This window comes from Nerophis ophidion, linkage group LG26, assembly GCF_033978795.1.
Source record: "Nerophis ophidion isolate RoL-2023_Sa linkage group LG26, RoL_Noph_v1.0, whole genome shotgun sequence".
NCBI lineage: Eukaryota > Metazoa > Chordata > Actinopteri > Syngnathiformes > Syngnathidae > Nerophis > Nerophis ophidion.
Window position 1 is genome coordinate 5412227 of NC_084636.1, and position 18215 is coordinate 5430441.

An 18215-nucleotide genomic window follows, 5' to 3' on the forward strand; every position below is an offset into this window, starting at 1 on the left:
ATGTTTGGTAGAATTGAGTAGTTTTCTTTTAAGTTATATAAACATTTATCCATCCATCCATCCATCTTCTTCCGCTTATCCGAGGTCAGGTCGCGGGGGCAACAGCCTAAGCAGGGAAACCCAGACTTCCCTCTCCCCAGCCACTTCGTCTAGCTCTTCCCGGGGGATCCCGAGGCGTTCCCAGGCCAGCCGGGAGACATAGTCTTCCCAACGTGTCCTGGGTCTTCCCCGTGGCCTCCTACCGGTTGGACGTGCCCTAAACACCTCCCTAGGGAGGCGTTCGGGTGGCATCCTGACCAGATGCCCGAACCACCTCATCTGGCTCCTCTCGATGTGAAGGAGCAGTGGCTTTAATTTGAGTTCCTCCCGGATGGCAGAGCTTCTCACCCTATCTCTCTAAGGGAGAGCCCCGCCACACGGCGGAGGAAACTCATTTCGGCCGCTTGTACCCGTGATCTTATCCTTTCGGTCATGACCCAAAGCTCATGACCATAGGTGAGGATGGGAACGTAGATCGACCGGTAAATTGAGAGCTTTGCCTTCCGGCTCAGCTCCTTCTTCACCACAACAGATCGGTACAACGTCCGCATTACTGAAGACGCCGCACCGATCCGCCTGTCGATCTCACGATCCACTCTTCCCTCACTCGTGAACAAGACTCCTAGGTACTTGAACTCCTCCACTTGGGGCAGGGCCTCCTCCCCAGCCCGGAGATGGCATTCCACCCTTTTCCGGGCGAGAACCATGGACTTGGAGGTGCTGATTCTCATTCCGGTCGTTTCACACTCGGCTGCGAACAGATCCAGTGAGAGCTGAAGATCCCAGTCAGATGAAGCCATCAGGACCACATCATCTGCAAAAAGCTCAGACCTAATCCTGCGCTCACCAAACTGGAACCCCTCAACGCCTTGACTGCACCTAGAAATTCTCTCCATAAAAGTTATGAACAGAATCGGTGACAAAGGACAGCCTTGGCGGAGTCCAACCCTCACTGGAAACGTGTTCGACTTACTGCCAGCAATGCGGACCAAGCTCTGGCACTGATCATACAGGGAGCGGACCGCCACAATAAGACAGTCCGATACCCCATACTCTCTGAGCACTCCCCACAGGACTTCCCGAGGGACACGGTCGAATGCCTTCTCCAAGTCCACAAAGCACATGTAGACTGGTTGGGCAAACTCCCATGCACCCTCAAGAACCCTGCCCAGAGTATAGAGCTGGTCCACAGTTCCACGACCAGGACGAAAACCACACTGTTCCTCCTGAATCCGAGGTTCGACTATCCGGCATAGCCTCCTCTCCAGTACACCTGAATAAACCTTTCCGGTCCCCCTTCTTAAAGAGAGGAACCACCACCCAAGTCTGCCAATCCAGAGGTACCGCCCCCGATGTCCACGCGATGCTGCAAAGTCTTGTCAACCAAGACAGCCCCACAGCATCCAGAGCCTTAAGGAACTCCGGGCGGACCTCATCCACCCCTGGGGCCTTGCCACCGAGGAGCTTTTTAACTACCTCAGCGACCTCAGCCCCAGAAATAGGAGAGTCCACCACAGATTCCCCAGGCACTGCTTCCTCATAGGAAGACGTGTTGGTGGGATTGGGGAGGTCTTCGAAGGATTCCCTCCACCTATCCACAACATCCGCAGTTGAGGTCAGCAGATAAACAACATATAAACATTTATCAGAGCTGTAATCCATTTTATGGAAGAATGTGGTTAATCACAGAATTGGAATCAAGAATAGATTTTGAATGGAGAATTGATTCTAAATGGAAGGGTTACCCCCAAGAATAAAATGGGATGTGTGGTGACGTACCGACATATTCCCTCGGGGGAGACTCTCGGCGCTCTGCCCTGCCAGTGACGGGGCGCCCTGGTGTCTTCTCCTCGTCAGTGCTGTTGGTCTCCATCATCTCGTTCTCTTCTGTGGAGATGACGTGCTGCTGCTTGCGGGGCTTCTTCCTCGGGGAAGCTCCGGTGATCAGATCTCCTGTGGGCGGCACGTTGAGGGTGGAGGCCTGGGCATTCAAGGCTGGGTTCACAATAGAATCTTAGAAAAAAAAAGATGGGAGTCAGGTTTATTCCGCACATCACGTGACCAGAAAGAGGCGGTCCTCACCAGGCTGAGCGGTGTCCATCATCTCCAGCTCCTGCTTGACTTTCACATCAGGGCAAGCGGCGCTGGTGTTGCAGGCTGCGGTGCTGGTGGCGGCGGGCTGCGTGGGCGACGCCACCGTGTTGGCCATGGATGCCACGATGGGCGGGGTCATAGCCATGGCCGCCGGCAACGCTGAGAGGACAGAGGACGGCTGGGAGGGCGGCACGGGGCCCGGCGTGGCCAGCAGGGCGGGCAGGGCCTGGGCGAGATGCGGGGCGCCGGAAGCCACGGCCTGCTGCTCCCCTCCTTGTGGGGGTAGCGCCTCCACGGTGGCCATGACGGGAGGGGCCACCGCCATGTGCATCTCGGTTTTGGGTTTGACTCTGCTTAGATAGATAGATAGTACTTTATAGGCAAGGGTGAAAGAGTCACAGTGCTTCAAAAGCGATTGAAGACAGGTACACTAACCCTGCTGGTCTGGGGGAGCCGGCCCCTCTCACCCCACACTCCATTCTGCTGCTGCTGCTCTGGTCGCTGGGCTGAGTGGGGATGAGGGTCTTACGAACACAACTGCGACAGAAGCAGCAAGGTCAAAGGTTCATATTACTACACATAGCCTGCTTTTATACCACAAGCCTTTGCCCCAGATGTTTTTAAAGTGTTCGATTCGAGGTGCATACGGTATCAAATATGTGCAGTAATAGGGGTGAGGGGAAACAAATCGATTCAAATTCAAATCTCCATTCTCACATTGTATGATTCAGTATCGGTTCTCATTTTTCAAAAATCTATTTCCTTCCCCCGCTCCCGGCAATGTGTATTTATTTGCCTTCTGGGCTACCATAGATATTGCACAATAAGCAGCGTGGCTACCTGGTGGCTAGCTACTAAGGCAGTGGTGATTGACATCCATTGCTTTCGGTCCCCCTATACAGGTAGCCTACACAACAGGCTAATAATGTAAACAGAGGCCCCACTAAATCTCAATAAGTGTGTGCTTGTAACCTCATACACTTATACAGGTACACAACATATCCCAGGCCAGAACAGATTTGTCAATAACAGTACTCCAGCTTCAGAATAAAAAGAAGGAAACTTAACTATGTATAAAACAATTTAAATTTAACACTGCACGTTGGTTGATTGCGTCACCGCGTCAAAAAATTGCGTCTTTGCGTCACACGCCACTATTCGGCCTTGCTTTTAACTCATTCCACCGAAGGCCGAATGTGGCTTTTTTGGCCATATTCGGCCGAATATATTCAGTTACCGATTAATCGGTGCATCCCTACTTTTTTGTCAAAGACAAATTTGTTTTTTATAGTAAAACTGAAATATGCAGTATCTTCCCCACCGCCCAAAACATACAAAAAGCAATGTTTGATGTGAAGTAATAGGAGCCCTAAAAAGATCAATAACGCAGGACACCATCGATTTTAATTAATTATTATTTTTGAGTAATAACATAGAAAAGGTAAATAAAATCCCACAAAATATTTTCGGGATCCAAATGGTACCCCACTCATAAATTGATACATTTTTATTATTTTTTTTTTTTTTACTTTCACCACTTAAGTTACGAGATCAACTTCAGATATATCTGTCGATTTTACGTTTGAACTATACATTTTTTTTTTTTTTTGATCTTTTGTCAAAGAAAACATTGTTTTTATATGGCAAACACATAATATATGCAAAATTTTCCACTTAAGACATTTTCAAGTGAAATATTCTAAGTAATTGGAGCTTTGAATAGGTAAATAATTCGTTATAATATAGATAATTTTTTAAACTTTTTTTTTTTTTTGAGGAATGGCAATAAAAGAAAAATAAAGAGACAAAACAAACTTTGTGTGGAAAAAATAGCAACATTTTCTAGTTAGATTTCACCTCATTCTACAATTGAACTCTCGCTGCTGTGTTGGAGCCACTATGGATTGAACTTTCACAGTATCATGTTAGACCCGCTCGACATTCATTGCTTTCGGTCCCCTAGAGAGGGGGGGTTGCCCACATCTGAGGTCCTCTCCAAGGTTTCTCATAGTCAGCATTGTCACTGGCGTCCCACTGGATGTGAATTCTCCCTGCCCACTGGGTGTGAGTTTTCTTTGCCCTTTTGTGGGTTCTTCCGAGGATGTCGTAGTCGTAATGATTTGTGCAGTCCTTTGAGACATTTGTGATTTGGGGCTATATAAATAAGCATTGATTGATTGGTTCTCAAATGGGGGTACACGTACCTCTGGGGGCACTTGAGGGTATGCCAAGGGGTACGTGGAATTTTTTTTTTTTAATTCTAAAAATAGCAACAATTCAAAAATACTTTATAAATATATTTATTGAATAATACTTCAACAAAATATGAATATAAGTTCATAAACTGTGAAAAAAAATACAACGATGCAATATTCAGTGTTGACAGCAAGATTTTTTGTGGACATGATCCATAAATATTGACGTCAAAGATTTTTTTTTTTTTTGTGAAGAAATGTTTAGAATTAAGTTGATGAATCCAGATGGATCTCTATTACAATCCCCAAAGAGGGCACTTTAAGTTGATGATTACTTCTATGTGTAGAAATCTTTATTTATAATTGAATCACTTCTTTATTTTTCAACAAGTTTTTAGTTATTTTTATATCTTTTTTTCCAAATATTTTAAGAAAGACCACTGCAAATTAGCAATATTTTGCACTGTTTAATAAATCAGAAACTGATGACATAGTGCAGTATTTTACTTCTTTATCTCTTTTTTTCCAACCAAAAATGCTTTGCTCTGATTAGGGGGTACTTGAATTAAAAAAATGTTCACAGGGGGGTCGGGGTTTTATAAGTAGCAGAGCAAAAAACCCACGTTGCGATCTATTGAGAGTCATCCTTTGATCCAATCTTTTGTGGAGAGACAGAGCGGGGGATCTTTTGTGGAGAGACAGAGCGGGGGGACCGAGAAGAGGCGGGTTGAGAACCACTGTACTAAACGGAGTGTAGTGTTGCCACTAAAATGCAGGTAGAAGAAAAAGAAACCGAGCAGCCTTTAGAAGAAATACAACCGCCTCCGTGGACTTTGAAAGCAAAAGTTTGGAGACACTTTGGATTTTACCATGGCAAGAAGGGGCTTGACATGACTTTGCAGAATTTGCAACGATTGAGTTAAGTATTTTGGGAATACCGTATTTTTCGGAGTATATGTCGCTCCGCAGTATAAATCGCACCGGCCGAAAATGCATAATAAAGAAGGAAAAAAACATATAAGTCGCACTTTCCATGAAAATCAACTTTTACCTTGAAAATCTATTTTTTTCCTTGAAAATCAACTTTTACCTTGAAAAAAAATGTTTGCCTTGAAAATCAACTTTTACCTTTAAAAAATGTTTGCCTTGAAAATCAACTTTTACCTTTAAAAAATGTTTTCCTGGAAAATATTTTTCCTTGAAAATCAACTTTTACCTTGAAAATATTTTTTTTCCTTGAAAATCAACTTTTACCTTGAAAATATTTTTTTTCCTTGAAAATCTACTTTTACCTTGGAAATATTTTTTTTCATGGAAAATCAACTTTTACCTTGAAAAAAAATGTTTGCCTTGAAAATCAACTTTTACCTTTAAAAATCTTTTTTTTCCTGGGAAATATTTTTCCTTGAAAATCTATTTTTTTCCTTGAAAATCAACTTTTACCTTGAAAATAATTTTTTCCCTTGAAAATCAACTTTGACCTTGAAAATATTTTTTTTCATGGAAAATCAACTTTTACCTTGAAAATAATTTTTTGTCATGAAAATCAACTTTTACCTTGAAAATCATTGTTTCCTTTGAAAATCAACTTTTAACTTGAAAATATTTTTTTTCCTTGAAAATCAACTTTTACCTTGAAAATAATTTTTTTCCTTGGAAATATTTTTTCCCCTTGAAAATCAACTTACCTTGAAAATTATTTTTTTCCTTGAAAATCATCTTTTTCCTTGAAAATCAACTTTTTCCTTGAAAATCATTTTTTGTCATGAAAATCAACTTTTACCTTGAAAATCATTTTTTTCCTTAAAAATTAACTTTTAGTGGCATTTTTTGGGGGAAATGCATTTGATAAAACCCAACACCAAGAATAGATATTTGAAAGGCAATCTAAAATAAATAAAGAATAGTGAACAACAGGCTGAATAAGTGTCGGTTATATGAGGCATAAATAACCAACTGCTATGTTAACCTAACATATTATGGTAAGAGTCATTCAAATAACTATAACATATAGAACATGCTATACATTCACCAAACATTCTGTCACTCCTAATCAATAAATCCCATGAAATCTTATACATCTAGTCTCCTACGTGAATGAGCTCAATAATAATATTTGATATTTTACGGTAATGTGTTAATAATTCCATACATAAGCCGCTCCTGAGTATAAGTCGCACCCCCGGCCAAACAATGAAAAAAAACTGCGACTTATAGTCCGAAAAATACGGTACTTGAAATCCACGCGCTCACTTGGACAGACACCACCCAGAGTTATCAGAGGAAAAGGATCATCCACTAACAACACCGGCAGCTGATCAACGCACACTTTACCAGTTTACAAAATTACCCCCCAGTTCCGAACGGGCAAAGACGATAACCAGATCCATCGCTTGTTTCATTACAAAAGACCTGCGACCATACAGCGCAGTGGAGAGAGAACTATCAAAACTATTGAGCCACGGCATGACATCCCATCACGCTCGCTTTTTATAGACAATGTTGTACCTTCACTTTACAGAGAGACAAAGCTAAAAGTGAGGGAAGCTGTGACTGAAGCTAGCAGAAACTTTATTACTGCTTTTGTGTTTTGTTAAGAAAAAAAGAGACATAACTAACTAGTATTTGGTAAATTTTTTTTTTGGAAGTGGCATGTTCTCAGAAATATAAAAGCAACTAGCCTAAGCTCATTTGATTTATGAATCTTATATTGTGTTCTTTTACACAAAGAAATAGTTCATAATGAACAGTTACAGTATTTTTGTAAAAATTTATGGTAATGTTTGGGCAAGTTCTGGCACAGATTGGCAGCTAGCCGAGCCTACAAATTGTATTATATTGATCAGGGGTGCCCATTACGTCGATCGCGAGCTACCGGTCGATCGTGGATGGTCTGCCAGTCGATCGCAAACCAAGCATTAAAAAAATAAACCTAAAAATGTATGATCATCAATCTTTACGATGACGCCACTTTCATCACTTGATTGACATTCACGGCACCCGAGGGTCTTCTAAGATGACGCTGGCTGCTGCGAGATCATTATTAAGAAAACATGTCCAAGGAGGGCGAGAAACACTTTTTATTTCAACAGATTCTCGCGCCCTACCTGCTGTCAAAACCCAAAAGAGACTGCACAGTTGCTGTCTTCACAATAAAAGCCCTGCTTCATGCTGCCTGCGCTAACAAAATAAGAGTCTCAGAAAGCTAGCGTGCAAAAGATAGCAAGCTAGCAAGCTACGGAGTTGTCAGTCATTGTATTTTTTGCAAAATGTATAAAAACGAGTATGGTAGTTGGACAAATAAGACGCCAAAAACTAACCACTTTCATGTGGTATTGGACAGAGGAGGACTTTTTTCTCCTCCATTCGAAAATGTGGACGTTATCAGAACTACTGTCTGATTCCAAACAATGCAAGTCATCAGAATCAGGTAATACACCAACTTGTATTCTTGTCTTCATGAAACAAAATAAATCTATATGTGTTAAACATGCTTGTGTTATCATTAAACACCTTTAACGTGTTAACAAAAACGTCTCTTTCATAAATAATTCAATATAAATTATATATATGAATGAGGTAGATTCCTTTGACTCGGTCAATTGAAAAGTAGCTCGCCTGCAGAAAAAGTGTGGGCACACCTGATATTGATGTTACAGTCACAGGAGTTGTAATACTGTATTGAATTGTTCTGGCAAGTGAGTGAGTAGTAACGCAGTGTCAAATTCAGATGTTAAAACGTTTTGTTCTAGTTAAAATTTGTGCAAGCATGAATAAATCAGACACCATATTGTTGTCTTGGATTTACATTTGTATGTTTACATTATTGCAATCAGTTAAAACATCGTCCTTTACAATTATTAAAGCTTTTTATAAAAAAAATCTACTACTCTCTCTGCATGTCAGCAGACTGGCATAGATCCTGCTGAAATTCTATGTATTGAAAGAATAGAGAATCGTTTTAAATCGGAAAAATACCGTTTCTGAATCGGGATGAATCGATTCATAATCGAATCGTGACCTCAAGAATCGATATTGAATGGAATCGTGGGACACCCAAAGATTCACAGCCCTAATGTGCAGGTTACTTTCAGGTGCCGGGCAGCGGGGTCCCAACATTGTACGGCCCTGACCTAATTTAACAGTCAATGACACATTTAAAAAATACGATTACAAAAAAGTAATAATACAGCAAACATGTAATGTAACAAGGAAATGTTGCAATATTGACTCTAATAACGCAAAGCTGCCGTTAAAGGCAATTATTTTTAATTTAAAACTGTCATTGCAAAAAAAAATAACAATTATAACCGACAGATCTATAGTTTATCTGGTCTAGTTCTTTTGAACTCAGGGGTGTCCAAAGTGAAGCCCAGGGGCCATTTGCTGCCCGCAGCTAATTGTTTACCGGCCCGCCACACATTCTGGAAATGTTATTGCAAAAATAAGAAAAAGACAAAAAAAAAATTGTAGAATGAGGTGAAATCTAACTAGAAAATGTTGCTATTTTTTCCACACAAAGTTTGTTTTGTCTCTTTATTTTTCTTTTATTGCCATTCCTCCAAAAAAAAAAAAAGTTTAAAAAATTATCTATATTATAACGAATTATTTACCTATTCAAAGCTCCAATTACTTAGAATATTTCACTTGAAAATGTCTTAAGTGGAAAATTTTGCATATATTATGTGTTTGCCATATAAAAACAATGTTTTCTTTGACAAAAGAGCAAAAAAAAAAAAAAAAAAATTTATAGTTCAAACGTAAAATCGACAGATATATCTGAAGTTGATCTCGTAACTTAAGTGGTGAAAGTAAAAAAAATAATAATAAAAATGTATCAATTTATGAGTGGGGTACCATTTGGATCCCGAAAATATTTTGTGGGATTTTATTTACCTTTTCTATGTTATTACTCAAAAATAATAATTAATTAAAATCGATGGTGTCCTGCATTATTTATCTTTTTAGGGCTCCTATTACTTCACATCAAACATTGCTTTTTGTATGTTTTGGGCGGTGGGGAAGATACTGCATATTTCAGTTTTACTATAAAAAACAAATTTGTCTTTGACAAAAAAGTAGGGATGCACCGATTAATCGGTAACCGAATATATTCGGCCGAATATGGCCAAAAAAGCCACATTCGGCCTTCGGTGGAATGAGTTAAAAGCAAGGCCGAATAGTGGCGTGTGACGCAAAGACGCAATTTTTTGACGCGGTGACGCAATCAACCGACGTGCAGTGTTAAATTTAAATTGTTTTATACATAGTTAAGTTTCCTTCTTTTTATTCTGAAGCTGGAGTACTGTTATTGACAAATCTGTTCTGGCCTGGGATATGTTGTGTACCTGTATAAGTGTATGAGGTTACAAGCACACACTTATTGAGATTTAGTGGGGCCTCTGTTTACATTATTAGCCTGTTGTGTAGGCTACCTGTATAAGTGTATGAGGTTACAAGCACACACTTATTGAGATTTAGTGGGGCCTCTGTTTACATTATTAACCTGTTGTGTAGGCTACCTGTATAAGTGTATGAGGTTACAAGCACACACTTATTGAGATTTAGTGGGGCCTCTGTTTACATTATTAGCCTGTTGTGTAGGCTACCTGTATAAGTGTATGAGGTTACAAGCACACACTTATTGAGATTTAGTGGGGCCTCTGTTTACATTATTAGCCTGTTGTGTAGGCTACCTGTATAAGTGTATGAGGTTACAAGCACACACTTAATTGAGATTTACTTGAGCCTTCTGTTTACATTATTAGCCTATCTACTGTGGCTAAGCAGACTTTTGCCAAAAGGACAATAATTCATTTGTTGTGGGTTTATCCACTTTAATGCACTTTATTTTTTTTGGAATGCATGTTTTGTTTGAAGGCCTAATATAAATGAAAAACTGCTTTTTTTGAAAGGCAAAGGCTACTGGAATATTAAAAAATGTCAATATTCAATAAAAATGTACCTTATTTGAAAAACATGTCTAAAAATTGATTCTAGGCTATTTATGCAATATAAAAAAGTTGTGAAAAACTGCATTTATTATTCGGTATTTGGTATTCGGCCTTCGGCCAAGCGCTCAAATTTTATTCGGTTTCGGTTTCGGCCACAAATTTTCCTTTCGGTGCATCCCTAGTAATGACAGTTCAATGACAGTCACCGGTTCTTGTTCAGAAATCTATTTCTTGGACTCAAAAGTTTTTCGTAAACTGTAAGCTAGGGCTTGCCGATATATCGATATACTCGATATATCGCGGGTTTGTCTCTGTGAGATATAGAAAATAACTATATGGTGATATTGGAGTATAACTTCTCACACAGTTGCTTTTAGCTGCTGGCATTACACTACAGGCTCTTTTACCATGAATTGATTAACGTGGACCCCGACTTAAGTTGAAAAACTTATTCGGGTGTTACCTTTTAGTGGTCAAATGTACAAAATATGTGCTGAACTGTGCAATCAAAACAAGGCCGAAGAGTGGCGTGTGACGCAATTTTTTGACGCGGTGACGCAATCAACCAACGTGCAGTGACGCGGTGACGTTGGGATATGTTGTGTACCTGTATAAGTGTATGAGGTTACAAGCACACACTTAATTGAGATTTAGTGGGGCCTCTGTTTACATTATCAGCCTGTTGTGTAGGCTACCTGTATAAGTGTATGAGGTTACAAGCACACACTTATTGAGATTTACTTGAGCCTTCTGTTTAAGCAGACTTTTGCCAAAAGGACAATTCATTTGTTGTGGGTTTATCCACTTTAATGCACTTTGTTTTTTTTTGGAATGCATGTTTTGTTTGAAGGCCTAATATAAATGAAAAACTTTGTGCTTTTTTTGAAAAGCAAAGGCTACTGGATTATTAAAAAAAATTCAATATTCAATAAAAAATTACTTTATTTGAAAAACATGTCTAAATATTTATTCTAGGCTATTTGTGCAATATAAAAAAATTGTAAAAAACTGCATTCATTATTCGGTATTCAGCCAAGCGTTTAAATTTTATTCGGCTTCGGCTACAAATTTTCATTTCGGTGCATCCCTACAAAAAAGGCATTTTTTAAACTTTATATCAACCTGAAGTTGATATAGTAGAGATTTAGTGTAAACGTTAAAAAAAAAAAAATTAATAATTTGACTTGTTTTTAACATTTTAATGACTGAGACCCTTTATGGTCCCCGGGATCCTTAAAAGTAAAAAATAAATAAAATTAAAATTAAAAAATCCATATATTTTGTTATGGTTTGAAAATGAAAATATAAAAATGGCCCCCGCATGGTTTAATTTTCCGTGTGCGGCCCTCAGTGGAAAAAGTTTGGACACCCCTGTTTTAACTAGTGGGGTGGGTCCTCCTGTGCGATGCCAAGGTTTCAAACGCCGCTTTGAAAAGGTGTGCACTGCAATATGTGCTCCTTGTAGCCACTGATCCAAACTTCCTAACTTTGAACACAAAAGTACTAAGCCGCACAAACACTCACCTTTCAGTTGTGGGCTTCTTGCGGAGGATGCTGGGCCTCGGCGAGGACACCAAGGTGGGCGCCCCTCCCTGGCCATGCGCCTGCACTATGGTGCCAACCGGCTGACTGGTGCTGCTTATAGGGTTTGCCACAAAGCCATCTGCCAAAACGACTCCTGTAAGGGGATTAGAACAGGCCTTAAGACACAGTTAAAGGCCTACTGAAATGAGATTTTCTTATTTAAACGGGGATAGCAGGTCCATTCTGTGTCATACTTGATCATTTCGCGATATTGCCATATTTTTGCTGAAAGGATTTAGTAGAGAACATCGACGATAAAGTTCGCAACTTTTGGAGCTGATAAAAAAGCCTTGCCTGTACCGGAAGTAGCAGACGATATGCGCGCGATGTCACGGGTTGTGGAGCTCCTCACATCTGAACATTGTTTACAATCATGGCCACCAGCAGCGAGAGCGATTTGGACCGAGACAGTGACGATTTCCCCATTAATTTGAGCGAGGATGAAAGATTCGTGGATGAGGAAAGTGAGAGTGAAGGACTAGAGAAGAAAAAAAAAAAAAAAAAGACTACAGTGGCAGCGATGCATATGTTATTGGACAAATTTACTAGGATAATTCTGGAAAATCCCTTATCTGCTTATTGTGTTACTAGTGTTTTAGTGAGATTATATGGTCGTAGCTGTGCAACCTGAAGGTCGGCTCCGCACCTTTCTTCAGCACCAGTCGACGGGTGGTGGCGATGCCCATCTCCGCCCTTCGTAAGGGACCCTCTTCGAAACATGATCTTTCGAAATGATCGCTGCATAATCCACTGTACTTTGTGTGTGTGGTCCAATCCAACCGTGTTCGCTTGACCGCTCTGTTCCATAGTAAAGCTTCACCATCATCTTTCGGGAATGTAAACAATGAAACACCGGCTGTGTTTGTGTTGCTAAAGGCAGCCGCAATACACCGCTTCCCACCTACAGCTTTCTTCTTTGACGTCTCCATTATTCATTGAACGAATTGCAAAAGATTCAGCAACACAGATGTCCAGAATACTGTGGAATTATGCGATGAAAGCAGACAACTTATAGCTGGGAACGGTGCTGGAACAAAATGTCTTCTAAAATGCGTCATCATAACGCGACGTTTCAGCAGGATACTTCTGCGCGAAATTTAAAATTGCAATTTAGTAAACTAAACCGTATTGGCATGTGTTGCAATGTTAATATTTCATCATTGATATATAAACTATCAGACTGCGTGGTCGGTAGTAGTGGCTTTCAGTAGGCCTTTAAGGGGTCTGTTGAGAGGTCAGAAGCGTTTTAAAAGTTACCGGCTTTTGCGTCGGACGGCGGTTGCTGGTGCTGAGTTGCGTTGGGGGCCTGCTGGATTCCCTGCGTGCCGATGGACGCGGTCGTGTGCAGACCCTGCACGCCTATGGGCGCCGGCTGGATGCCCTGCGCGGCGATGGGTGCCGGCTGGATGCCTTGGGTGCTGATTTGCGCCATCAGCTGCATGTGGTTCAGATGGACAGTGGTGGCGACGCCCACTCCGGCTTGGGCGGGCAGTGCTGAGCTGGGTGCTTGGGGAGTAACTATCAGGCGGCACGCACACACACACACACACACACGGCTCAGTTTAAGTGTGGTTACACGGCGACGGTGGCTAAAAATAACATGGAGGTTCCTACCTGGATACTGGCGGATGGTGGACACAGAGCTGCTGATGGGGGTGTACGTGTGGGTCAGGGGATATGACGAGGAGTACGTCGGAAGGAAATATTGAAACTGAACTGGTACAGAAGGCCTACAAAAATGAGGTGCCAGCAGTTCAGGATCCATGCTCTTCAGATCAGGTCAAATTCGGGTGGAATTCATCGATTCGTGCTTGGCTTTCACCTGTTGTCGCTTCTGGGTTCCATGGTGACGGGGTTGGGAGACGACCGGTGGCTTTGGATGGGGATGAGGTTGGCTCTCTCTGCGGGGTAGTCGGGCTGCACGCGGGACGATGAGTGAGCGATGGGCTGAGGCACCACTTTGGCTGCAGGAGACATGGAGGAAGGTGAGCTGATGGGTACCGTCAACATTTCAACCCGTCTGGTAGCAATTCCTGCTACCTGGGTATCGATACCGGTACTCAATGGAACCACTTTACAGTACTTTTGTGTGTGTGTTCATAAATATCACCGTTAACTCCAGACCATGTGCCGCTACTTTTTATCTACACTTTGAACCCTGCGGCTTATGTTTGGATTTCTCCTCGCTGACAGCCAATAATTTCGTTAAAGACACTAAACTGTTGTATTGTTTGTGCTAAGGCAGGGGTGTCAAACTCAAATACAGAGAGGGCCAAAATTTTAAACGGAACAAAGCCGCGGGCCAAGGTTGAACAAATTAACCTTTTAATAGGGACTCAAACGAGTTTTGCATTAAATATTAGGGATGCACCGATTAATCGGTAACCGAATATATTTGGCCGAATATGGTAAAAAAAGCCACATTCGGCCTTCGGTGGAATGAGTTAAAAACAAGGCCGAATAGTGGCGTGTGACGCAATTTTTTGACGCGGTGACGCAATCAACCAACGTGCAGTGACGTTGGGATATGTTGTGTACCTGTATAAGTGTATGAGGTTACAACCACACACTTATTGAGATTTAGTGGGGCCTCTGTTTACATTATTAGCCTGTTGTGTAGGCTACCTGTATAAGTGTAAGAGGTTACAAGCACACAATTGAGATTTACTTGAGCCTTCTGTTTACATTATTGGCATATCTACTGTGGCTAAGCAGACTTTTGCCGAAAGGACAATAATTCATTTGTTGTGGGTTTACCCACTTTAATGCACTTTATCTTGTTTTGGAATGCATGTTTTGTTTGAAGGCCTAATATAAATGAAAAACTTTGTGCTTTTTTTGAAAAGCAAAGGCTACTGGAATATTAAAAAAATGTCAATATTCAATAAAAAAATGACTTTATTTGAAAAACATGTCTAAATATTTATTCTAGGCTATTTATGCAATATTAAAAAAATTGTGAAAAACTGCATTCATTATTCGGTATTCGGCTAAGCGTTTAAAATTTATTCGGCTTCGGCCACAAATTTTAATTTCGGTGCATCCATATTAAATATTGAACAGGCAAGGCTTACATAACTTTAGTGACATGCAAAATCCAGTTTCAAATAATAACAATAATAATTTAAAAAATATCAATGGCGTATCAAATAAAATTCAAATAAAAATGTTATGCCTTTTTTTCTATTTGTAATCTTCTAAGGTAAATATCAATTTTTTTCCACAGGCTAATAATACATTTGAAAATAAAATAACAATAATGAATGAACCAAACATTCAAGCCTTGAAGTAGCAAGAGAAAACGCATGAATAAAACGTTAATTATTGATCAGTTTGCTGGAAGTTTCCCGGAAGAGTTAATGCTGCAAGGGGTTCTGAGTATTTGTTCTGTTGTGTTACGGTGCGGATGGTTACCCGAAATGTGTTTGTCATTCTTGTTTGGTGTGGGTTCACAGTGTGACGCATATTTGTAAGAGTGCTAAAGTTGTTTATACGGCCACCCTCAGTGTGACCTGTATGGCTGTTGACCAAGTATGCCTTGCATTCACTTTGTGTGTGTGTAAAAGTCACAAATATTATGTGACACGCTTTTAGTATGGAGGAAAAGCGGATGTGACGACAGGTTGTAGAGAACGCAAAAGGTCGTGCCTTAAATGCACGCCCCCAATATAGTTGTCCAGGTGGAAATCGGTAGAAATTCGGGAGAATGGTTGCCCCGGAAGATTTTCGGGAGGGGCACTGAACTTCTGGAGTCTACCGGGAAAATTAAATGGGTTGGCAAGTATGAGTATTAGCCGTGAATGCGGTGTTACTGCGGCGCCAACGCTGTATAACACCGGCGGGCCAGCTCTAATGCTAAATTGATATTGAATCAAGGGCCAAATTAAATTACACGGCGGGCCAAATTTGGCCCGCGGGCCAGAGTTTGACACCCATATGCTAAGGCGTCATCTTTTCTACAAGTTTGCTCACTGCAGGTGCTGCTGTGTAAAAGCCTACAGTGTTTCCTGCTGTTTAAAGCGTTGAACCGGAAGTACAAGTGCCATTCCGTCTTCTAGCAGTCCTAGCAGTTCTTCAACCATCGCTCCAAATCAAGGTTTGTAAGCTTAACAAACAATTCTTACACACTAAACCAGTGGTTCTCAAATGGGGGTATGTGTACCCCTGGGGGTACTTGAAGGTATGCCAAGGGGTACGTGAGATTTTTTATAAATATTCTAAAAATAGCAACAACTCAGAAATCCTTTATAAATATGTTTATTGAATAATACTTCAAGAAAATATGAATGTAAGTTCATAAACTGCGAAAAGAAATGCAACAATGCAATATTCAGTGTTGACAGATAGATCTTTGTGGACATGTTCCATAAATATTGATGTTAAAGATTTATTTTTTGTGAAGAAATGTTTAGAATTAAGTTCTTGAATCCACATGGATCTCTACTACAATCCCCAAAAAGGGCACTTTGAGTTGCTGATTACTTCTGTGTAGAAATCTTTATTTGTAATTAAATCACTCCTTAACTTTTCAACAAGTTTTTAGATATTTTTATATCTTTTTTCCAAATAGTTTAAGAAAGACCACTACAAATGAGCAATATTTTGCACTGTTATACAATGTAATAAATCAGATACTGATGACATAGTGCTGGATTTTATTTCGTTATCTCTTTTTTTCCAACCAAAAATGCTTTCCTCTGATTAGGGGGTACTTGAATTAAAAAAATTCACTGGGGGTACATCACTGAAAAAAGGTTGAGAACCACTGTTCTAGCAGTCCATAGCGTTCCTACCCATATGGATTCTTCAGTCATCGCTCCAAAGCAACATTTGTAAGCTTAACCATATAACTAAAACAATTCTTACACACTAAACCATATGTTTTCAGGCATATTTGTACGTGCTAACGTCATGTAAAGATCGCGAGTGCCGTTAGCATGAACTAACACAAACGTGTACAAGTATCTGTCTTATTAGTATTAACTTATAATGGCATTTAGTATATATTGGTCAAGTTTCACAAATTCCTCAGTATATTAACTAAGACGTCACTGTGGAGTTATTGAGTCTGTTTAGAATTCCGGGGTCTGAAACTCAATTTGCCTGGGGGCCACTGGATGCAGAGCCTGGGTGAGGCTAGGCCGCAAGAAAAGATTTCTTAAAAAAAATATTTTTAAATTTTTTTATTTTCAACACAAAATAAAATCTAAATATAAATGAACAAAATGAGAATCAAGAAATGTGAGGCAATGCAAATTAAATAATAAAAAAACCCAATAACGGTTTGAATTGGTCCAGGTTATCAGGGACTGTTGTTACTGACGGACAGGTGTCGGGGTGTGACTGCAGCAAGGCACATAAGAAAACCCTCGTCTCCATGGCAACATCTGTCACTTTCACTCATTTGCCGCTTTTCCACTAACGCAGGGGTAGGCAACCCAGAACGTTGAAATAGCCATTCTGGACCCAAATAACACATTGCTGTCAAGTGTCATTCATATAAAACTCACAGGCCGTGCTTATATTATACTTTCATATTAAGGTGGGGGCCGCAAAATAACGTCTCGCGGGCCGGGCCGCGTGTCTGAGACCCCTGGTTTAGATGATTGGAGAGCTAGTGGATCCATGACGATGACTTCTGTTTTGTGAAGTGAATTATATTTATATAGCGCTTTACATAGTGAAACCAAATATCTAATTTTTACATTTACAAAGCAGTGTGGGTGGCACTGGGAGCAGGTGGGTAAAGTGTCTTGCCCAAGGACACAACGGCAGTGACTAGGATGCCAAAAGCGGGGATCGAACCTGCAACCCTCAAGTTGCCGGCACGGCCGCTCTACCAACCGAGCTATACCGCTCCGTTTTGTTAGATCAGCCGTTTTACTGCCGTGTTACCGACACAAATGAACATTTACAGAATCTTTTTATGCAAATAACTAATTTCACAACATACACAGTACAGGCCAAGTTTGGACACACCTTCTCATTTCAACGTGTTTTCTTTATTTTCATGACTATTTTACACTGTAGATTGTCACTGAAGGCATCAAAACTATTACACCTGTGAAGGGAAAACCCTTTCAGACGACTACCTCTTGAAGCTCATGGAGAGAATGCCAAGAGTGTGCAAAGTAGTAACCAGAGCAAAAGGATGGCTATTTTGAAGAAACTAGAATACAAAAAGCATGTTTTTTGTTATTTCACCTTTTTTTGATAAGTACGTAACTCCACATGTGTTCATAGTTTTGATGTGACTATCTAAAATGTAAATAGTCATGAAAATAAAGAAAACTCATTGAATGAGAAGGTGTGTACAAACTTTTGGCCTGTACTGTATATCTGTGGCAGC

The 18215-nt window shown here is 40.5% G+C and overlaps 1 protein-coding gene across 1 annotated transcript in view; it reads right to left on the minus strand.

The window, feature by feature from the left end:
- sap130a (Sin3A-associated protein a) overlaps nt 1–18215 on the minus strand; it is a 57107-nt gene that overhangs the window by 16087 nt on the left and 22805 nt on the right. Inside the window, exons 11-17 of the mRNA XM_061888784.1 lie at nt 13689–13830; nt 13481–13596; nt 13124–13384; nt 11807–11960; nt 2569–2670; nt 2122–2483; nt 1819–2052 (exon numbers count right to left, since the gene is read on the minus strand). Of these exons, the coding sequence (XP_061744768.1) occupies nt 1819–2052; nt 2122–2483; nt 2569–2670; nt 11807–11960; nt 13124–13384; nt 13481–13596; nt 13689–13830 (1371 nt within the window). The remainder of the gene's footprint in view (nt 1–1818; nt 2053–2121; nt 2484–2568; nt 2671–11806; nt 11961–13123; nt 13385–13480; nt 13597–13688; nt 13831–18215) is intronic.